Source organism: Tympanuchus pallidicinctus, unplaced genomic scaffold, assembly GCF_026119805.1.
Source record: "Tympanuchus pallidicinctus isolate F22 unplaced genomic scaffold, pur_lepc_1.0 scaffold15, whole genome shotgun sequence".
In the NCBI taxonomy this organism is placed as follows: domain Eukaryota; kingdom Metazoa; phylum Chordata; class Aves; order Galliformes; family Phasianidae; genus Tympanuchus; species Tympanuchus pallidicinctus.
Genome location: NW_026294669.1, coordinates 4,016,574 through 4,040,839, shown reverse-complemented (window position 1 = coordinate 4,040,839; position 24,266 = coordinate 4,016,574). Strand labels below are relative to the sequence as shown.

The window sequence follows — 24,266 nt, the reverse complement described above, 5'->3', positions numbered from 1 at the left end:
AGTCTTCTTGAAACTGTCTAGTTGCTCTGAAGATTAGTCTGAGGAAAGAAAGAAAAGAACTTGAACTATATCTTACGGAAAGTATATTTTAAATGAATTCTCTTCCCTCAGTACTATGATCTGTTTTTACAGATTTGCTCCTAAAACATCGATAATATATGATTATCAGAATAACACATTCAGACAAAGAAACTTTCAACATGTAGTTTACTTTGGTCTTGTTAGCAATAGAGTGTCTCTTTTGCATATCATGCAGTACAAATGTTTATGCAGTGCTGAATACTTTTATTTTCATGCATCCTGAATTTAGTGAACGGGAGTCTGAACTACATCGTGTCCCTTTTAAGCCATCAAAATACAGTAAATCTAATTATATATGTTGCTCTTACTTTGAAACTGTTATTTCATTTTATAATTTTAATAATGATTTGTTTATGCTGGGAGAGAGGCATCGGATTGAATTGTTGCCTGTGTTTAGTCTAATCCATATCTGCATGTATACATTAAAGGTGATAAAATGTAATGCATTTTGATCCCAAAACTTGCAGCGTGAACTGGGCGCAAACCTGGAGGCCATCTCTTTTAACTGCTTACCTTAAGTTGAAGCTGGGCTTTTTTTGTTTGTTTGTTTGTTTGTTGGGATAAAGAGAATGGATAGCACATGAGCAGCAGTTAGCACCGCGGCGGAGGACTAATGACGGGATTCCAATGTCCCCAGCTACTAGCTCTCCCTGCGCGCCGTGAACAATAGAGAGGCTGGAGGTCTGCTCCTGAAGGGCTGGTGTGGGGCTGGCTGGGGCTGGGAACATCTGCAGGCAGGCGGGCAGGCTCCCAACCCGCGCTGGGAGCCCATTCCCACATTCTCTTCAGCACTCTCACAGGATGTCTCCACTGGAGCTGCGCTGATGGGATTTTCCTTAATGCTGATGACTTTGGAAACCTTCCTTACAGGCATTTCCTCAATAACAGGAGGGTTATAGAACAATTAATAAAATAAGCTGGGCTTTTTTTTTTTTGCTTTTTTTTTTTTTTTTTTTTTTTTTTTTTAATTTTCCCCTGGTAGTATTTCAGTTTTAAGAAAGATGTGGGGACCATCTGAGCTGGTTTGTTTCTTTATTCTTTAGGAAAGACTCTTGACATGAGCGGATGCAGCAAAACAGTAGCACTTCAGGTCACCAGATTTAATAGGCTGCGCCAGGTCTTAGCAGCTCTGTTCTGCTTTTCCTCACACTCTGCTCGGAGGGAAACCTCTGTGTTCAGCCATTCCCTGAGAAAAAGCCAAACAGGTTTTGGATCTGAGAAATACCACACCCCGATGAGCAGCTGTTGTAAGGACTAAGAGTGCGTCCCAAACCACTGTAACTTGAGTGTGCAGTTTGGATGCTACCTAGTTTTGCACAGGCATCTCTTCACAGCAGTAATACTAATAATAATAATAATGAAGCTTTGGTTGGTGGGCTCAGAGCTGTTTTGGAGCAGGCACAGGGTGAGATCCTTCCTGCATCATGCTAACTACGGTGGAAGATGCTAACTGATCTGCAAACAGGGAGAGCTACTTTACCCTGCATCCATGTGTGCTATGCTGCAGCTCCCTGACTCAGTTTTGCTATCTGTATAACGGTTCTTTTAACTTGTTTTGTAAAATAATCTGGAGATCTGTTTTTTTTTGCAAAAACTCATTTCAATATATGTATGTGTGTGTGACAGCGATTAATCATTATTTTCATGGTGGTTTTCAGAAGTTCAGACCAGCAGAATGTGCATGCATATTTGCACCAAATATTGTTAGGCAGTGAAACTGTTATCAGGGGAGTGAATATTCTTTTGATAAATATCCCCAGAGTGGGGGTCAAAAATGTAAATACACTTCTATTTAGACAAACTGAGGATTTTTCCTCTGGTAAGTGGGCTCCTAATTACTTTGCCACAGCCATCTTTGATAGCAGTTTTCTTTATGTGAACAAAAAGTGACTATTAAATTGACCAAAATGCTTGGAAATGGACTCTGGGATCACAGGTATATAGGAAATGTGTAAAATCGAGGATAGACAAATCAGATATAAAAATAAAACCAGAATTGAAATGCAAAGTGAAAATAACAGGAATTAATTCTCACTTTGAATTCATTTCTTTTCAGGATGCTTTGATTTACATCTGAGCTGTCTGTCGTGTTGAGTTCCCTGGCTTTTCTTAACTTTTTGTCACATTATCATTATTTTTGCACTATTTGTGTATGGTGGTTGCAATGCTGAGACAATATCTCGTTTGTTGTGACATATACTAAACAGCTTTCAGACAGAGGTTCAAAACTCCTTGGTAACTCTGGGAGATAATTATTGATACAAAGGGAAGCATTTGGGTATGTAGCAGAGATAATGGCAGAAAATGATCTGTCCTGTGCACTTCACTTACCTGTCACCATCCATGCTCTTCCCCAGATCACGACAGTGTCAGGAAATGAGTTCCTCCTCCAGTCGGATATCGACTTTCTCATATTGGATTGGTTCCATGCTATCAAAAATGCAATTGACAGATTGGTATGTATTTGTTTTGGCTGTTACCTTTATTAATTAAGATGTAGCAATTTCAACTTCATTTGCTTAGGCATCTCTGCAGGTTTCAGGCAGCTAGCAACTAGCTAGACATTCCTTTATCTGAAGGGTACAAAAATATGCAAATCTTCTGAAAAATGCCAGATAAACAAGGTTGTTGAACTAAAATGTCATTTGAATCTTGCCTGGAAATGCAACGCTACATTTATTTCTCTGAAATAACAAGGACGATGGTTTGCTGAGGGTTGTAAAAGCACACAAGCACTTAATAACTAATGAATTTTTGCATTTTCTGTTTATGGAGCCTACAGTATATAATCTTCAATAGAACTATTACTACATTTGATCCTTTTATGAATTTTTGTATTACTTATTCACAAGAATAACACTAGCAAATAATATTCCTTTGTAACTGATTGCTGTTATTCTCCTAGGAAAGCTGGGTTTTTTTCTACGAGAAGTAAGCAGGGCTGCGTTTTATTAAAACACTTTTTAATTACCAAACCAGATTCAGCTGTAGCTTTTTCTTTCTCTTTTTGCCACTCTCAATACAAATTCCAAATGATGGCCTTCTCTGCCTGCTCCAAGAACATACTTTTGGGGGGGGGGGTTGGAGCATTGACTTCCCTTGTTCACTGCAGAATGTGACGAGAGAAAATTACCCCAATTTATTGCATTTTTCAAAGGGTTTGGTGTTTTTTTTTTTTCTTTTTTTTCTGAAATGGAATTGGCAGAGAGGGCACAGTCAGTCTCTTGGAAAGGGTTAACCTGAGCAGGGCTACTGTTCCCTTAAAGAGCTGCAAACATTCTATTACCCTGAGGCTATAATCAGCCAAGAAAAGTTTGATCTGATGATGTATGTCTTCATAGTGCGCATTTCATTGGCTATGCAAGGATATTGATATCCCACTGAAGATTTTGGGGTGGAGTTTACCGTAGAGACTTTCTTTTTTTTGTGTGCGTGCTACTCAGCTAAGCATCTAATAGACTCAACTATTGTTTCAGTGCTGCTCTGCAAAGAGGTAAAATAATGGCTTTGGCAGCTCAGATCACAGGGTGAGCCACAGCAACATATAGCGAAGTGGTGGTACAGGAGGGCAGGGCTTGTCCCATTGCTGCATGCCCAGGACAGGATGCCACCAAAAGCACTCACTGGAGGTTTCATGGAATCGTAGAATGACCTGGGTTGAAAAGGACCACAATAATCATCTAGTTTCAAGCCCCCTGCTATGTGCAGGGTAACCAACCATTGCACCAGTTTCACCCATTACATTTGTTCTAGTTTTAAAACTTTCCCAGCCATCAAGACAGCAGATCTCACCTGACCATGCAAAATGGGGGGAGATGTGCAATTAGCCAAAAAAAAATTGTCTTTCTCCTTTTTTTCCTGATTGTGACAAACACTGCGATCACTACTTGCCCCTAACAATTAGAGTAGCAGAAAAAGAGCCCTGCTCTTCCCTAAGCTTATACCAGCAGAGTTTAACCCAAATCTGTACAGATGTTTGAAACAATTGTGTTTGAAAGAACATTTACTGTGAATATCTAAATAAAAGAAAGGCTACTTTAACAACCTTCCTCTCCGCAATAATTTGGAAATAGCCTACAATGTGGAAATCATTTTGGTCTCTAAGGCCTAAGGAAGCAGGCCTTTTGTTTTCCTTACTTAAATGGGAATTTATCTCAGAAATTAAGATCAGTCTGTTGGGGCATAAAAGCTTTGCCATATGAAAAATTTTGCATTACACTTCCCTTAAATAATATACTCACTACATCACTTGCTGTGTCTATTAGCTCCTTATTCTGTGCTGGCATTCTGCAATCTCCTGCTGCATTCATACAAATAATAATTTTATTAGAAGCACGCATAGATATAAATATACATTTTCTTTCCCCAGCCAAAAGAACGGAGTTGTACATCGAGAAATTTGGAGTTCAAACTCAGCAGATCCTCCAGCACTGAATTACTGAATAGATTAGACACTGAATCCAAAGAATCAAAGCCTGAACACAGAAAATCTTTAAGTAAGATATTTTTTTTCTTTCTTTTTTTTTTTCTTTTTCTTTTTTTCCTTCTGTTTCCCCTTTGTAAAATAAATACACCATTAAAGGCTAAGATAATTTTTATTACATACAGAATGTAAGGAAGATCACTGAGAATTGTGAAGCTGAATGTGTTCTGGGCTGATATACATAACTTGCATTTAAGTAAGGACAGTTACTAGCTCCACATTTTTAAAGGGTGACGTTCCCTCCTAAACGAAATAAATTTGTTTAGAAGACATTTATTCAAGCCATTTATTTTTAAAAATAAGCAACATGAGTCCTATGCTAATGGTCTATTGCAGTTGCTTTGTTTCCATTTTAGTAAAATACCTCAAATTGCTAGAGTAATTTTGTCTGTTATATATTTTATACACTGTATTGCTGAAAGACCTGGCATTTCCTCTCTAGCCGTCATTCAGGGATGGTTCTGTAATTGTATGGAAAGTAAATTTCAGAGATCAAGGTGGATTTTTATTGGTATGATTACAAAAGAAAGTGATCTAAAGCCGGTAAGGGGTGGGCTTCAGCCCACTGAGACTTTCCTCTTCCAGTTCGTGTTGAGATGTTTGTGGTACTGGGAGCAGCAGGAGCTGGGGGTGACCCCAAATCTCCCACTGAGCTTTTTAAAATGTCACCCCCTCTCCCAAATCTTTGTTTTCCTTCTTTGTTTGGCAGGAGTCGCATGGTGCTGCTAATGTAAGCACCGTGACAGCTTTAGCCCCGCGTGCTGCTCCGAGATACCTATAGGTGCTGACGGTCTGTGCGGGAATTTGCCTGCACGCATTTCAGTGCAGGATCAAAGCCTGAGATGTTAGGAAAAGAGTTACAATAAAAGGACCCTGCATCGCTATTTTTAATGATAATTATCCACATATTCATAAATATATGCACACATGCATGCGCTCCCACAAACACAAATACTGAGATTCATTAAATAGTCTCTTTTTGCAGACCAAAGCTTTTTGTTGTTGTTTTCTTACCATCTCAGAGATTTTTTATATATATATTTTTAATATATTTTTAAAGATTTTTCTTTCAGTTATAAAATATAAAGTAGTCTGGGTGTATTTGTAAAAAAAAATGTCCCAGTGCCTTTGTGCTGTGTGTATAACATTGCATTTCTCAGAAGGAGAAAAAACAAGACAGAGAGCACGGTAAGTTTGGAGGGCCTGATTCTGCTCTCATTGCAGCTAATAGCAAAGCACCCATAAATTGTCTCAGCACTCAGAAAAATTTCACTTATTTATTTTGATTTCTCACGTATCTTTGACTGATAATTTGTCAAACAAAACAGAAAAAGTGAACGCGAGCAGTGTCATGGACTTATTCTACATTTCTTTTCAAACCTTAGAGAATTGTGAGTAACCTTCGTTTTGTTCAAGGCTATTTAAACTATTAAAAATCGTGAAAATATCTGCTGTGAATCAAAGCTGGGATCTAAACACTGCAGCTTGGATTGCTTCTAAAATATGTATTCAGAACTTTTTTGGCCCCTTGAGATCTAGTAATTATGTGGAATTAGAAAAATCATATTATTCACTTACTTATTAGTAGTCTAAGCACAAACTGTATTGTCAGTTTTCTGCCTTTGGCTTTCTGTGCCCTTAATGTTCACACAAGTATCGTAGCCAGAATTATCGGCAGCTAGAGCCAAAATTGCTTTAAAAAGGCATGAGAACTGGTAATGACACATTGTTAGCAGTTAACAGGTGGTCGTTTCATTGTCCAGTTTGACTGCAGAGCACAGAGAAGATATGTGCAATATCTGCAAGTGTGTTTATAAAGTTCTTGCAAAGTTTAACGATTCTGTAGTTTTATAGTACTCTCTTATTATTGTCTGCTGCCAATGTCGAATCCAAACAAAGGAAAATTTTTAAAGATGGCTTAAAACACCTCCAGTTTTACATGGAGAACAAGCAACTGATGCCTACTACAAGGCTACTTTGACCCCCAGTGATCTTTTATGAAATATTCAGATGGTTCATTCAATTGTATTTTCCTTCTTCGCATTTTAAGGGTTGCCAAAAAATAATAATAATAATAATCCAGTTTTTGAGTAAGTACTGTTGTGGCGTTGATCTTCTTAGCAGCACAAATATATAAAGGACAGGTATATTCCTCTCAAAGTGATCAAATGAATTTTCTCTTTAATTTAAAACTGTGGAGGCTGTTCCTAGAGACCAAGTAGACAGAATTTGGGCTTTCTGTATAATCCTAATTGCTTCTGCTCACACTACAAGGACAAATGGTAATTTTCAGTTACGCTTTTTGACTTGTAGACACAAATTTCATTGAAAATTAGGCTTAAACTGCCAGACTCAATTTCCAAAGTTCACACAATGTCTGTCCTCTTGATCATACAGCTTTTCAGTGGCTTCTCATCCAGTGTGGATTGAACTTGTATTTTAATTGAAGCTTTCTTGAGCTGAAAAATAACCGAGTATGGCCTTGGGGACTGTTACCAAAATATGTAAATCTGTGATCCCACTCTTAAATACATGTAAAGAGACTGCTATTTATTTGATGCTACCAACTATTTCACCGGTTTAATTTATGCAGAGAATGTTTGGTCAGGAAAGCATGTTTTTCACCTAGCAATCTCCACTATTAGAAAATATGTGCATTTGGTTCAAGAAATGTGCTTTCTCTACTTCTCCTTTCCATGTGAACAAGTCTTTTTCTGGTCAGCTTTTAAAATTAGTGGTAGATCTCATAATTTCCAAGTAATTTTGTGTCATTCAGACTCTAGGTTTTTCTTAGGCAGCCAAAACCCCTCTTAATTAATGCCAATTGCAGTATGGTCTATTGATGAGTAGCCTGCCATGTTAATTTTGTACCGCACATAACAGAGCACAGGATTAGGTACATAGGGTGTGTGTCTATACATCACAAGATTCCCAGAAACTGTGTAGGTATATGAAAACCAAGAGACCTTACTGCATGTATGGATTATAGGAGCTGCCACAGTAGTCAAATTGTAGGTGGTAAAACAATGCTATCGTACTTAGTGCTGTTTTTCTCTCCATGGTCACTATCTGGTTCACATTTTGGCCATTTTCTGTGAATTTTGCCACTCAGGAGTGACCTCTTGTGGAAGAGCCTGGGCTTGAGTCACTATCGATTGTCAGAGGGGATCAATCCCCTTCCACTCCCCCTTTTCTAGATGGAAACAAACAGCTTTGCAGGAGGAAGAGTGCCCTTTGGCTACTGTATCAATCTGAGGGCGGCTCTTGTCAAAATGCACAATCACAAACTTGATAATGCAATACATTCCCAAAGCACTGTATTTCCAACCTGTTCTCCATCATTTCCTTATGGCGTCACATTTACTCAGTTCATCACATTCTTATTAATATTTTAGGTTTCCTTGAAAGTGATGGAATTCTATTTTTACTACAAAAGCAACAAGAATAAATACTAATTGTTGTCAGTTATTTCCTTATGTAGTGGGAACAGTAATCTGTTCCTCAGCTTTGGGTTGCCAAAGCAAAATAATTAAATATTTTAGACATTTAAAAAATCTGTGATATTAGATAAATGCAATTTGATCTCCTTGTTTGCCACATAAAAGCTGGAACTGCCTGAATTGATAAGATTGAATTGCATTATTTTTATTGTTTCTACTCGCATATTTTTCTTATCTTCAAGAACACTTTACTGAAAATCTGGTGGTTAGTCATGCAACCACGAGACAGATCCTGTAAAACTCTTCTCCATATTTGAATTCTAGCTTGGAGAGGCACAATTGTAGCATCAAGATTTTATTTGTATATGTATATATATGCTATTTAATGTATTTGTGAAAAGGGAAGTCTTGATGAGCTGCACAGTGCCAGCATTATTCATGATGTCTTTGGAGTCTCAATAGGAGTAGTCGGGGATCATGGCATCATTGTGCCAGACACAATGCGACAGTGAAGTAAGAAAATTCCTGCCTTGGCAAGCTCTCAGCCTGGGTAAGGACAAGTTGCAACAGGTGGAAAAAGCGGACAAAAGCAGGGGGTGGAAGGAAAAGTTGACTGCAGAGCCGACATGTCATGCATATTAAACAGCAGGCTTGGGATTCTTTTCCCTTCTTCGTTAGGATTGGGGTCTTAGCCATTCTGGCCACTGGCCAACTCAAATAATGATATTTTGCTTACCTATATTCCTCTTGCACTTTCAACTGAGAGCCATGGGCCTTTTGAGTGCCAAAGGGCAAGGCTGCTGCAGTGCTCCTATGCCTCCCCGTAGAACAATTGCAAAAGAATATGCCTCCCTGCATCTTTTTCATAATACAAGAAAATATAGTAATATCCTCTGGATCATGATTTTGTTTTGCACTCAGAGGTATTTGCTGGAAAATAATTTGGTCTCTGAAATCTGCTTTGATTTCTTAAAAGATTAAAGTCAGGCACCCAGTACCTGTTATTTAGCCGAGGGCTACGTGTGCTCTAAAATTACCTAAAGTTACTTTACTCATTTAGTCTCTTTTCATTTGCTTCAGAAAGCTGAATTTTGAAACTTGCAGCATACCCTCTAAATATTCTTAAATAATAGCTAACATATCCAGAATAATCTTTGAATGCAGTTTATTAAATAACTAAGACTACGAGTGGAAAAGTGTATCAGCAGCAAAACCCACAATAAAACAAACAACACAAAAAACAGAAAACTTTTTTTTTTTTTTTTTTAGTGGACTTGAGAAAGGAAACAGAGAAGTTCTCCAAAGCTTTAACCCTTTATGTCTCTTCCCTTTCCCAGCCCATTTTATGTAGATACAAAGTTCAAAGACAAATAGATGCCATTTAGGGCGTCTTATTAATTTACAGTGGCAACATTAGGTATGGTCACATTTATTATGTTTAATAAAACCAACAAATATAAAGTAGCAATGCATTTTAGGTCTGCATTATCGACAGCAACTAAAATAGAAAGCAACACTCAAACTGTATGCAAATATGCAGTTTCTACTGTGTTGTTATTTTTGTCACTCTTCAGCCTGTATACTTAGCATTTATTTTTATTGCATCAACAGAACTGCAGTCATCTCCAGGTACTGAATCACAGAATCACAGAAAAAAAAAATGCAACACACTGTTTTAGGAGGTGTGGGGATGTTTATAAGGACTAGAAGGGCTAAACTTATTTTTTCACTTATTTTTAGTCTCAGGCTTTCCTGCAGCATTTACTATAGGCATAAGGTGTTCTTAAAGCTTAAGAAATACTGATTCAGCAACAAAAATACAATAATATTTGTATTTGGGAAACAAACCATGCCAAATTCAGAAACAAATTGTGTTACTATTGCTGAAAATAGGAGATTATGTCACAGTCTAAATTACAATTGACTGTGACTAGTTTTCATAGAAATATGAACTTTTCCCAAATTTGAATACTCATTTTCCATCAATTACTATTTCATGTTTCTTTATTTCTTTGTTTTATTTCTACTCCACTTTCCAAAATCCTTCCAGAGATTACTATTTGGGTTGAAAAAGCATATTTTTAAATTGGGCATAACCAAGTTCCATCTAAACGTTTGGCAGGGAAATCGGTACGTGTTCACTTAATTCATTGTTATTGAACCAAGTCCAGATTTTTAGTCAGGAAAAAGTCAGATATTAATCATATCTGAGCAGGATCATTAAATTTTCCTTTACCTACTAGAACAGCAGGGTCATTATAGAACCATGAGAAGTTAGCTCACTTATTAATCTTTACAATTACATAAAAGTGATCATTTTTATAGTACTTAAGAGTAGCTCTTACCCATTATGTGAAGAGTATGTGGGAATATTACAACAGAATATAATATATTATTATAGATGTAACCTGTGACTCATTGGTCTGCTCACTGACACACAACTCTGTAAAAGTTATCTCTCTGAGCTTGGATGATTGTTAATTGTTTCATATTCCTTGTGCTCACTTATGGGGCCTGCTAGTAAATAGAGGGCTAGACGCCGAGTTATTAATTACCTCATTATTACTTAATTACCACTATTGCATACTTCATTTTTTATGGAGAATTATATCATAAAAGAAGGTATTTTATACTGTCCAGCACAGTTAAGTATGAATGACAGTGATAGCTAATGGAAGATTGAGTTAGTTGAAGAGAATCTGTCAGAAATGCTCACTGTAGATTACTATCCGGTTTCTTCTGCCTTTTCCAGCAAACACTTCTCATCTTTGACTTTGAAACCCAACAGTTTAAACCAGGTTCTTGTTTCAGTGGACTAATCCCCTTTCATAAATCATGTTCAAGTGCTGAAATAATTTGCACATCATTTAAAGAGTATTTGCTTTGAAACATTCACCTCAAGCCCTTTTGTATATCCTTTCTCTCTAAAGATTTGTAGTATTTGTTTTGTTCTCTGAGGTATAAAAGACCTGGGTAAACGTTATTCCTGTTGTTTCAAGATTAGTGAAATAAAATGCATATTTATTCAACTGGGACTGAAAGGAGCTTTAGTAAAGACAATCATGCATATGACCCGTGGGAATGTTATAATACAAAATGTCTGTCTTAAAATCTCTTTAGGTTTGTTGAAAACACTGCTGAAGGACTTAAGTTTAAACAAAGAAAAAAAAAAGAGTTGCAAATCCATATTTCTTCTTTGTTCCAAAGAAGAGTGAGACACCTTATATTTTTCTTAACAAAACAGACCCCTATGAGTGCACGCAAGATAAATTTGATATAGGGGCAAATAGATTCTTTGTAGTAATGATTACTTGTGATCTTTTGTAGTGAGCTACATGTTCTGACTCAGTATTTAAGACAGCTACATTTTGGAAATCACAAAGAAATAGCAATCATGAAGAAATCATGTGTTGTGAATCCAGTGAAGTGTTGCACTGGACTGCACTGTACTGGATGTTGAGCAGTTTGGTCCTTCTATGTTCTGCAACCTAGGTCAATTCTTTTGATGTGCAAGGACCAGCTGAGCTTTGGGAAGGGAGAGACAGTACAACTTTGTATCACTCTTGCGAACCTAATTCTGATACTTCTTGGTGTAAGTGTTGCAATGACTACCCTGATTGCAAGTTTGAAGCCAGAAAAATGACTCTCAGGCTACATTGTATTCTGAGGTTTCACTGCTATTTATAACTAGTCCAGATGCAATCCTCCTGGTACTCTGGCAGGAATATGACAGAAGTAAGGAGGTTTTTAGGTTATAAAAGTCTAATTTAAGCTCAATTAGAGACATCATAAATCAGGCTCTAGATAGGATAACTTACTGCCCAGACTCACCTTTTTCCCAATGGAGAAATCATTTCAGCGTTTGTACCTTGCAGGTTGGAGGATGTATTTCATTTAAATTATGATCTCTTACCCCAAATATTTAAAGATGAGTTTAATGGATGGAAGCACTTTACTCTTTCCTAGATTAGGTGTATTAATGTTTTAAAAATGAATGTGCTTGGTAGGATCTCCTATTTGTTCCACCAGCTGCCTGCTGATGTGCCAGATAAACAATTTGAGGACAAATTTTCTAACACACATGTAGTTGGAGAACTTTAAAACTTGTACTGGCATGAAATATTTTCTACACCTGCTCTCTTTAAAAGATGGGTTCCTTTATAGCCTGTACTACTTTTTAACCAAAGGCTCTTCTGTACAATAAAAAAAGCCTATTTCCTACATCGGTAGGTGGGATACGTAGTCTTATGTAAGGTATAAGAGAGCTTCCTAATTTAAGGCATGTTCCTTCATGAGTGCACAAGGGCAGTTTGTGAGAAGTTGTAGACATGTGCATGTTTGCAGTGGCGTATGCTCATCCCATAACACATAGCTGCTGCAATTGTTCCTCTGAAAGGCTATGAGTGGAATGCTACTGAGGGGTTAAATGCTGTATTGTTTCTCAATTAAGTAAAAGGTTCCAACTAGCTGGCTTTAAATATTGATGCTGAAGAGAACACTGTGACAGATGAGCACCTCCCCTCCCCACTAAGGATATTTGGCTCCATTTAATTAATTCCATTGGCCATTGTCTTAAGTGTGCCCAGGATTCACCCAGGAGGAAATCAGTTGCGTTACTATTATTGAAAAGTGTAACATGGCATTATCTGCCTCAGACAGACTTTTAGTAGCATTGAATCAATTCCCTAGTTCTTGAAAACAACTACTTCATTCAATTCCTTTCATAATTAATGAAATTCAGTAGTAATGCTCTTGCCCCTCTGCTCATGCTGGAAGAATTTTCCAAAACTTCAGTGTTTTCATGCTGGAAATATTCTTTTAAAATTTAGCTTTAATGGACTTGTGGTAGGAATGCATTCTCTTATCACAATTGATCTGGCTTTTTATTTTCAGCATTTCTTTTCCATCTCAATTTTACCATTTCAAATAGTTTTACAGACAGACATCATATTCCTTCAACTGCTTGTTTTGCTAAGATGAAGCCAGCTGAGTTTTGTGGTTGTCTTTCTTATGAAAGACTGATGCTCTTTTTCTTGATGTCCAGATTCCTTTTCTGAATTTGTCCTAGTTTCAATACATACTTCTTCCATATAGGTGTTGAAGGCAAGGATATCCAACAGCCATGTGAAATGGAATTCACTCTTTCATTTTTATTTTTATTTTTTAATAGAAAAATATAAATCAGAACAAGTTAAAATTAGCTTGGTGGTTATATATAATAAAATATTAAATTTGGAGTGGAGGAACTGTTTGATTGTAGGGTTTGTCATGGGAAAAGCTAGGTGGAAGGGCCCCAAAGTTGATCAAGAATTAAACAGATCTCAGGGTCACTCTTTGGCAGTCTTCTATCTGGACTGTGGATATGTTCATTTAAATAAAAATCTGCCTCGTTGTGATGTGACCTAGGAACTAATGAAGCCTTCAAAAATAAGGTCTTTTTTGGATAATTTCTGCTGTGAAGATATATATTTATTTATTCTTCTTGACTGTTTAAAATTACTGATATATGATAGAGCACGATAATGCTCTTTCCTTCCTTTAGTCACATGAAGGTATTTTAGCTCACGTGTATGAATGAAAACCACAAAAGAACGTTGCAAATTAATGGAGAAATAATGAAAATACCATAGTAATTTAATTGTTTCAAAGTGCTATGTGAAGACCATTGGTTATGATGGATTGAGTGTAATACTGAGTTAAGGCAAAATTACAAAGCGTATGATGCTTCATTTATTTTTGGAACTTTACTCTCAGCGTAAGATAGACATTATTCATTTCTGAACGGAGGATTTATGGTTTGCTCAAAAAAATATTCTGTTCACTTGAATTTGGGATCCACAGATGAAACAAGTAAATTTGTCTGTTTGTTGAATTAAATTGCCAAAGAGGCTTGGGAGAGAGATAAAGAAAAAAGAGTGAAGGACAGGATTAAGCAAAGAAGAGTCAAGGTGGTGACATGAAGAAATGGAAAGAAAAATGAAAGGACGCTGAAGTACCATTGGCTTCCTGTAACATTTGTCTAAATTTTACTTTCCTCTGGGGTACTGTAGTAGATATGGCAAGTGCATGAGAAATAGTACCACAGGTCTCATCTCAGCTGATAGGTTTCTTAAAAATTCATTCAAAGACTGGTGAATTGAATATGGAGAGAGTCCCTGAGAGTGGTGCTTTCCATTATCAGTGGCTAGCAAGTGAAAAAGTTCCTTAAAAGCACATATTAGTCCAGAGACTAAGTTTGTAGAATTTACCTTTTGGAAATAGTTATTTATTATTTATTTAGAATTCATCTTTGCTGCTCAAATTACAGGTCATTACAGTAATAAAGCTTTCTTATTTTGTGACAGAATATTCATTATGGCTTTAAAGTACTCAGTTAGATAATGGTCCCCAGGATCTGGACAACAAGACTTCAAAAGGCAGAGTCCTCTGATCTCTGGTTTCCTTATTCATTCTAAGCTTGGAAGGTTTCATCTATCAAACACAGATTAAGTTTTATTGGTTGATAGTCTAATTGCATTTGAATTATCTTTTCCTTTAATATTATTTTCTTTTCTCTGTATTGGATTTCATCCAAATATTGCTGTTTCCATGAAGCACTTTTCTGAAAATGTTTTGCTTTTGCTTTGATGCTTAAATGCTTAACATGTGAGTGCTGCTATAAGGTGCTGTTTCCTGATAATAGAGTTTTCCTTCTGTAAGGAAAAGTTTCCACAATCTTCTGTGCTATGCTTGTATTTGATAGAGCTCTTAGGCTGAGGCATTTCATGGACAAGATAAGGTTTGGTTAAACATCTGAACTCTTGAATGTTTATCTGAACTAGATTCGACCTCTAAATTTGTCCATCATTAGTTATTTTGCTTTTCTTTTTAGATACTAAATTATGCTATTAAATATGTTCCAAAGTAGGTTAAGTCCCTGTGCAGTTTGTCAGCTGGAACATTAATTTTAAAGCTAAAACAGTCTTTTGGTGTATCTCTTTTATCCAAGTTTTAACCATGGCTAGTCAAAGCAAGGGTCAGTGCACCCATGAAAACCCCATATGCAGCTGATTGAAGTGTCTCAGTGTTATGATGACTGGCCTGATTTTATTTCAGGAAAAAATTGTGATATATAGCAATCATTTGCCTGTCCAGACAAATGTTCCAGCACAGCTGTTCTGAAGACTGAATGAACTACTGAAAAAATGTCACTGGATGCCCTTCTGTGTCTCTGAAGGTCTGTTCTCTGAGTACCTATGCAAGGGGCAGGCAGAGCTGGGGTCCCAACTGCCTGCTTCAGCAAAGCCCTTTACTAGCAGTAGAGGAGATGCTCATCTCTGGGGTCCCAGTCACTCATGCCTTCTGCTAACCACATCTGTGTGCCCTCTTTGGACTCTGGTCTGATCTACACCAACCCAAATCTTTGCTCTCCATCTGACTGTGATGGCAGTGAATCATCAAACTGCAGCTGCCATTGTTAGGAGACACTGAGTGCATGATCTAGAAAGCCAGAATTATTCCAGGATCGCTGTACACCTTGGCCGGTGCCAGTGGCATAAGAAAGAGAGAGGGCAATATACATTTTCTATAAATGTGACAGAATAGAACTGTAGCCTTTTATTAGCTGATCTTTGTTAGAAAATTCATATAGTCAATGGGAAAAACAAGCAAAAATACCCCGTAGAATACCCCGTAGACTCTACGTGACAGGTTCACACAAAAGCTATAATCCTCTCCATTGGATTTGCTTTCTGTTCTCATGTTTATTTTATGGAGATCCTTAAGAACATCTAATGGATATCTTTCCCATGCAACTCTGACACTACAGTGCAAGCCAAAAAATTTGAAGATCAGTTCTGCTTTAACATATAGAAATCATTTATCTGGAAACATAAAATGAAGTTAAGTTCACTTGGTCCAAGTTTTACATTTGTGTTCATGTAAGTGTTGGGAATTTCTACAAGAGAGTAGTAGTGAGGTAAGAAGTAAACAAGATTCTTAATTCATTTGATCATTCTGTTTGAAAAAAAAAAAAAAAAAAAAAAAAAATTGGCTCCTAGGTAATCATTTTCTTCTGTTATATTTCTTCTAATGATTTAATTGAGGTAGGGGTAACTTGATAGAGTGGATGTATACACAGAGTATAGCAAATGGATTTTGAATCCTTGACTAGATTCTTTGATTACTTTAAAGGTAATTTTTATGCTTTTTTCCTTCATGAGTTTTTCTTCTACAGTCAGTAGCACATACTATATTTGCTATACTAGAAGATAAAAATATACAGGAACTTATGATTTGAAACAGCAAATGAGGGTTGCTACCACTTCTCACTGAAAATAACAATTTTAACATGTTGGTTGTCATAATCTACACACTATAAATTAAATCTATCCTTTACTGGTTGAGAAGCAGTAGAAGTTCATAATGGGTCAAAAATATTAAGTTATGAATATAATTGGAGGTTGTGTGTAGTGGGAATATAATTAAATTTTAAAATATGGTATTTTTTAGAATGTAGAAGTATAAAATATAATTGATGAGAGTCTCCATAAAACGGAAATTCTTTGTTATGATATTCTTTCTGCAGAGATCCCTTAGATCAGATCTGAAAAAAATATACAGCAAAGTATCAGTGTGTTTCTAAATTTAAATATATGAATAATCTGCGTGACTCTTAACAAGGGTGATATAAATACAGCAATGCAAGTTTTCCTTGTTCCTTACAGATAATTAGTTTGTTTTCCAAAGCATAAGGTAGAATTATACATAGATTTTGAAGCTAAAAGGGCACACATGACTGGCAGTACCCAGCAACTCAGAAGGGTTTTCTTTCAGTATAAAGCTCTCTCCTTGTAGAGAAAAGAACCCTATAACTTACTTGTCCTTTTGACTGAGCAATTTAATGCTAATGATGACTATTCACATTACATGAGAAAGGTTGAAAAGGTTTTTTCATACTAACTCAGTTGGGAGGTAAGCTTAAAGACTTGGAAGTTACTGGCTAATATTCCTGAATAGAAGAAAAACAGGACTTTGTCTTCTAAAAACAAAACAAAACAAAAAATAAGTACCTAAATGCATTGCTTGTTGTAAATTACTTTTCAACTTGATCTGGAAATAATCTTCAGTTCCTTGCTCTGTCTTCCTCAACCTTTAATCGTATGTTTGTTTTCTTTTGGGAAGTCTGCTTAAATAATATTTTTATATTATGTGTGTCAACTTCAGAAGTCATTAAATCAAATGCTACCATTCTTTTTTTTCTCTGAAACTATTGCATTTTGTAAAAGAGTTGGATGAGATTCTGTGGCTGAAAAAGCTGGAAGTGAGTAGCACTGAGCCACCCAGGTAGTGAAGTTCAGGGCTGCTATTCACGTCCTACATGTTAGGTAATCTGAGTTATTGGGTATTTTCCTGGGAAGTTTAGCAGTGCTCTGCAAAGGGGACTTCAAAAAGCCTGTCACTCTCCTGCCTTTTGACACTGTAACCATCTGTAACAGGATGACTCATTACCTGAAAAAAAGTGGTTACCAAAGGATGCTCAAGAATAAATGTATCCGTAGCAGTCTGTGGTCCTATGAAACTATACTCCCCTATGCATGAGGACTGTATAACAATATAGGACTGCAGCCACTTCTTGCAAATTGGCTGTGTCAGGAATCCTAATCCTTGGCACGGGCTTGGTGAGAGCACTCTCTCTTCTTAGAGGCTGAGCAGCCTGACTCTGTATGCTGCAGCAGCTTCCATCCAAGTCCCACATGTTTTACATTAGATGAACATAAACTGGTCATACTGTACGAATAAAGCAAGCTCATTGATTTCTGACATTGTGGTTTTTATATTCAAGTAAGTGTGGTTAATAGCATTTCTAATGGTGTGACAATACAAAAAAAAAAATTGTATGAAGAAAGAATTGTTGTGTCCTGGGTGATCTAGTCCAGTTCTTCCTGTCATAAGGTACCATGCTCTGTCTCTCTTTTCATAAATTTATTAAGTTTCATCTTAAATTCTTTTAGTTTTATTTACCACCATGGATTCTTTGAAAGGCCGTTTTAGAACTTCATATTAGGGCCAGTTTATACTCATCTATTCTTGTGCCAACATTGTTCTTCAGTTTAAACAGCTCTTCTCCCTCCCTGGTGTCCTGTTCTCTCCTGCTCCTCTTCTACCCCCACAAAGAAATTCATAGAGAACAATCACAGCCCTTCACAGACATTTTCTAGCCAAAATCTTCATCCTCTTTCAGCTCTTTCCGCTGGTGAATCCCACAGCATTGCCTGTGCTTTGTATGACTTGAATATCTGTTTCATGTACGACAGCCTCCAAGGTGGAAGTTCACCAGGGCCTCAAGCAGAGAGTTTGTTTCTCTTGCTGCTTGAATGTTAGGAAGCAAAGAATTGGATATTTGGAAATAAATTATTTTCTGAAAGAGTGGTGAGGTATTGGCACAGACTGCCCAGGGAAGTGATGGAGTCACCATTCCTGGAGGTGTTGAAGTACCATGGAGATGTGGCACTGAGGGACGTGCTTAGTGGGCATGGTGGGAGTGAGTTGAGATTGAACTGGATCTTAGATAGCTTTTTAACTTTCAGGATTCTATTATTCCATTTATGGCCACTATTCACAAATAGATCAGTGAACTTATAACCAAATAATCTACCCAGGTGTCTCACTTGTTTTCATGTTTCTAATAGCAGAGTTTCAAGTTCTCAACAGAAATATTTTGTCTACCTCTTTGGCACTGGCTACTTTTAGATCTAATGTATTTCTTCAGCTTCCCATTATAAGGTCACTAAGACTGTCTGATGTCCTGATTCACCTCTGAACTGATGCTGCTTCCAAGTACTGACTTACCCACAAATACTTTTGAATGCTCCTACTTTTTATATTGAAATTATTAATCAAAAAACAAAGATCAATTCCAAGAATATGTAAGCACTTGCAATAGTATCGTGTGTCTTTCTGAGTCATTTCACTATTAGCGTTGTAGTTCTCTCCATCTTCTCCAGTTTAACTGATAATTTCCCATTTGGCATCACAACTGAAGTCCAGATAGATTTTGTTTATTGAATTTCTCTTTTATGAAAACAAACAAACAAACACAAGGTTACAGACAAACAAAAAACTCACAGTTATTTTGTTGAAGACTGACATCAGTTTAGTCTGGTATGATCTTCCTTTATTAATCCAGGGCATGCACAGAAATATTTTCTTACTTTTCTAAATATTTATGCTACAAATGCCATTAAGAAAATCTGCATAGGGAGTACCATTTTGTTTCACAATGTAAATGTGCAATGATATTTTTATACACACTATTCATTTATTTCCATTTATTATTAGCGAGAGACCAAATTTTAAAAAAGTTTATATGCATCAGAGCGTGATGCAAAATATGAGTTATACAGTCATTTTATTGAATCTTTACTGCTAATGCACACAAATTTCACAAAGTGTAATGACAATACCGAGCACTTAAGTTGTTAGGCTGTCATATTACAGCAAAATTATTTGCACTATATAATCACTGTTTTCTTTTTCCTATTGTTTATTTCTAAGTGTGCTTCATAAACATTTGCAAATGCAGATATAGTTGCTGTGGCAAATAACGTGTTTTAAGACCATAAACTTGAATGACTCTGTGTCCTTTGGTGCCCATGAAAACAAAATTTTCCTAGCATCTCCCAGTAAGTGATAGCCAGTCTGTCATCTGATGCCACAGTTCTTGAATCTACCCTGTGCAGTCACAAAACCTGTAATTTTAAAGCTTATCATAAACATAGGGATTAGGGGTAATGCCTGATTTCTGTATTTTCCCCACCGATCATTTGTGTAATGCCTCTAAGCAGACCATGTTTTTGTCTCTCATTTTGCTCTTTTGAAAAAAGGATATAGTAATTATAGTGTGGGGAGAACTCGTGAGACCTGCCTGGGAACTTCCCAAAGGGATTAAAAAAAAAAAAAAAAGATGATTGACAAAAGTCTTTAGCTCAACAAAGTAGGTGAAGTGAATTCTTTATCCCTAGAGAACAGGATTTATTGACTCTATCTCAGAGGATCACAAAGGGGAGGCAGCAAGAAGTGACTTGATTTTCTCACTCCCAAAACTTCGGTGCTGGCTGAAACAGTGGTCATTTATTCAGGCAATAATGCGTGTTGCTCCTCCTCTAAAGGACAAGCAGTAGTTTTGCCTCTGCTGCAGGCCAAGAAGATAGGATAAAATGTGGAATTCTGAGTTCCAGTGAAATCCAATAAAAGTTAAAGCCCCAAGTCATTGTATATTCTTAAATTACAGCGTCTTCTGGAATGTAGGCATAGTCATACGCCTCTGCAGGTTACTGATATAATTCTTGAGAAGGACGAGACACTTTCAGCAATTAAGCATTTCATTTCCTTGAAGTTAAATAATTAACTGCTTTCAGTTAATACATTTGCACATATGTGATATTAGTGCTGTAAGCCTTTCACTATCTGATGTTGCAGAGACCTAGCTCTTCCTCTCATTCTACCATCTTAGCTTTGATTCAGTCCTGCAAGATGTTGATGAGGGCTGCATGTGACCATGTAAAGAATTTAGAAAAATTAGTAGTTTGAGCTGTGAGCTCACAGATAAGCCACTTCACATCTGGATCATTTTATATATGTAAGGTAATTGTATTTAGGTTTTAATCAGGGTATTCTGGATTTTGAATGGTCAAGCTTGTTCCTTTTACTGTTCCTTAGGAAAACAGCTATTAAATCCTAACTATGGGTGTTGACTACATCTCCATTTCTAAGAACTAAGTCATCGAGTGTATTAAAATAAATTGTGCACAGTCCAAATTAGTTCTCACCTGTAGAAAAAGACCAATTGAAGTGAATTACTTCTAATATAAAACTGAATTTCATCATGTCTTATCCACCCTGACTGCAACTCTTCAATCCTTTCCATCCAAATGAATTACACGCAATAGTTTTGGGTGTTCTAATAAACAGATAGACATCATCATAATGTATTTCAGTTAGGAAGAGGTACTTGAAAGAAATTGGTTTTTCTATACACATGATGTGAGACAATCAATAGTGCTTTAGTCTGACAAGTACTGTCAATATCCATTGTCACAGTTCAGAAAGTCATTAATGGATAGTTCTTCAAAAACCAATGCCTTCAACACGTTGGAAGTGTTCAGATATACTGTACCTGGCAGGAATTAATCATAGGTAAACCCTTGTGATTTAGTATAAATGTTTTGTAAATTACTTGTGAAAGGAAAGTCATTGCAAGGAGTGTGAGATAATGTTACGTGTCATTAGAAAATCCAGTAAGATATGGAGCTGTTTAGGAGATATTTTAATATTTTATATTCTGAATTATTCAAGATTAGCCATGAATGCCTCACCCAGGAAAGAGTCTGCTAGACATCCACTGTCTAGGTACAACCCTTCTGCCCCTGAGACAACTTTTCTACTATATTCATAGAAAATAATCACTTAACATACACTTAAATAAACTTTCCCCATAAAGGGCTAGAGCCCTCTCTGTACCTTTCAGCCCATGCCAAAATCCTAAAGAAAGGCTTTCACAACTTCACCTTGCAAATATGTTAGCTATTGCTTCAGCCTACTGAAGCGATAATATGTTTCTGATCATTGCATCATATAGACATTTAGTGCATTCAGATATGTCACACAATCCTTCATCTGTAAATCTCAAAAGTTCCACTGACTCTGATAGTGCTGTTTTTGCAAAATGGTGTGATTTATGAGCAATGCATTAATTCTTTCCTTCCGCCTGTCTTCTTGTGTAAAAGCTATATATATTATTGGGAATATTAAGGCTAGATTTTTGGAGTTGAATAAGTATTCAGAGGATTTATATAGGCCCCCCAAAAGACAGGTCAGTTTTTATCTTGATTTAATATTCTTTTGCAGAGAATTTAGCCTCTAGTTATCCTTCCTAATTCAGTCAGTGTTCTTACAATGCTATTTAACATCAAGAGCCACAAATAAGTTCTTTCTTTTATGCCTAATGCTCTGCTTATACTATTTTCTTTTTTTACCAGTTCTGTATTACACTTCTCTAATGTGGTAAGCTTTATGATTTAATGTACTTTAATTCTAGAGCAGATAGTAAATTGCCTGAGGAAAGGAACTTGCTTTCTTTTTTTTTTCATTTATCTTTTAATACCTGCAGAATAAATAAATACCTCCCTAATAGAGTGACCAAAATCATTAAAAACATATTTATTTATTTATTTATTTTATGCCTGAGGGGACCCAGTTTATTCCAATCCAAATGCAAGCTTGTGTAATTCCAAGCTGTGCTCCAGGTATGCTTTTGCTTCTGTGTTGGAGTATCCTGCACCCACTTCCAGCAGAAAGAAGTTAGCATAATATTGTGTTCCCTGTTGGGTTTCCCCCTATGTCTACTGTAAAAATGCCCCATCTCCTGTAGTTTCTCTATATCCCTTGAACATTATTAGTAACATAGATACAAAAATACTTAAAAGAGTCATGTAAACGTAGGGGAATTATGCTTCTGTTCTGTGTTGGATTCGAGGCACTTGTGTCGATGCAAGTAGCTCCAGAAATGGAGGATATCAGTTTATTTAGTGCAAAGAATCAAATGGCACAGCTGGGCAGTTTATGCCTGGATTTGAGAACAAGTATTACATTTATTTTCTATTATTCTATGCTTAGAACCTTAAGTGTCTTGTTTTTCTTCAAATACTTTGCTGAACTGCTTTCCACTTTTTTGCATTGCCTGAAGCTAATCAGCTTTCTTTCATGGAGGAGTCTTCTGTCCAAATCCACAACATGAAATTTTAAAAAGAAGGTAGTACAAACTATATATGTATATATATATATAAAAAGCCACTATATATATATACATATATTTATATATATATAGTGGTTTTTCAGTTTTCTGATTTTTTTTTTTCTCCCTCTCTTGGAATTGCATTTGGCCCTCTTTCTATTTCCAAATATGATAGCAAAGTCATTTTAATGATAATGTGAGAAGAATGGTTTGGCAAGAGAAGGGTTATTTCTAAATGAGATCTTGACAAGAATATTTCTGGCTAAACTTGGTTTGGAACATGCTATCTAAACCCTTGAATTTCTGGGAGATTTGGAGTTTCCCTCTGGTGAGTCATACTTAATAGAATAAAATGAGAAATTCATCAAAATTGGCTTTGCTGCTGTTTTTAGCTATGTTCTATACCACCCAACCTATAAAATGCAAAACATCCATGACAATAATTATTCCTACCTCTAGATGTAGTTTTAACACCATAATTGCTGTTTAAGGTATGAAGATTCTGGCTGCGTTAATGCATCTTTCTAAGCAGAGAAATCTTTACCCTGTTATCAAATCCTAGCTTACTCTATCTTGCTGTTTGCAGAATTATCATATTCACTTCAGTTACAATCTCTAATAAATTCTGTGCACATTTAGAGCTAAGAATGTACTTAAAGTGGGCATAAAGCTTTCCAGAGTCCTGCAGAATGTGAAATGTGGCAAGCATCTAAAGTCACTCCTGAGCTATTTTCAGTCCTGCAATTGGTAAGCTTCATACTGTAAGTCAAGAAAAACCAAATCTATGTATGAATTGCTGTGGACAGAATGACCCGAAGCAACAAGAGAGTCCCGAAACTAAGTACAATTCACTTCACTGTTTCAAAGTACCATTAAGATGCAGAATTAGAAACATCCATTTGTTGTTCTTTTTATAGCATGGCCAAGTGACTTGGAATTTTAGCTTGTCCCTGCCAAGGATTGCTCAATTTTGAACAAAAAGTCCTCAACTATAATGTTAAAAAAGCACCAGCCATCAATTGAATGCTAATCTTTATATTCTATGATACATCGCTCCAAGAATGCTCCATTAAATAAATGTGAATTCTATTTTTCATAAGTGATGGATTATTGTACCAAGCTGTGTATTTTCCAGTAAAGTGTCCTTTTATTTGTCCTGTGCGATTACTAGTTTGTGGAAGTATGTGTGGGGTCATTTTAGTGCTGTGGGAAAATGGAGCACTCTTCTGTTAAAATCAGTAGTGAAATCAGGAGCAAACTATGCTCTGATCATCATAGGCATGTGTTTAAATATTGCTTTCCTTAATTGGCTATGTTCTATTTACTTAAAATGAACAATTTGGCAAGTTTTTCTCCCTTGACAACAGCAAAGCATAAACCATTTTATAAGTTTGGCTGTTAAAATCAGATTTGTAATGTAAACCACAATATTCCAGGGTTATTATCATCGCTTAACCAGTTATTTTAGCTTGCCATTGTTTTAGACTTG

At 36.4% G+C, this 24,266-nt stretch overlaps 1 protein-coding gene across 2 annotated transcripts in view; it reads left to right on the top strand.

Moving 5' to 3' along the window:
• Window positions 1-24,266, top strand: part of ARHGAP15 (Rho GTPase activating protein 15) — a 319,740-nt gene that overhangs the window by 159,358 nt on the left and 136,116 nt on the right. For both annotated transcript variants that reach the window (XM_052676132.1, XM_052676133.1), the window contains exons 8-9: window positions 2,439-2,537; window positions 4,451-4,577. In XM_052676132.1, coding sequence (XP_052532092.1) covers window positions 2,439-2,537; window positions 4,451-4,577 — 226 coding nt within the window. The remainder of the gene's footprint in view (window positions 1-2,438; window positions 2,538-4,450; window positions 4,578-24,266) is intronic.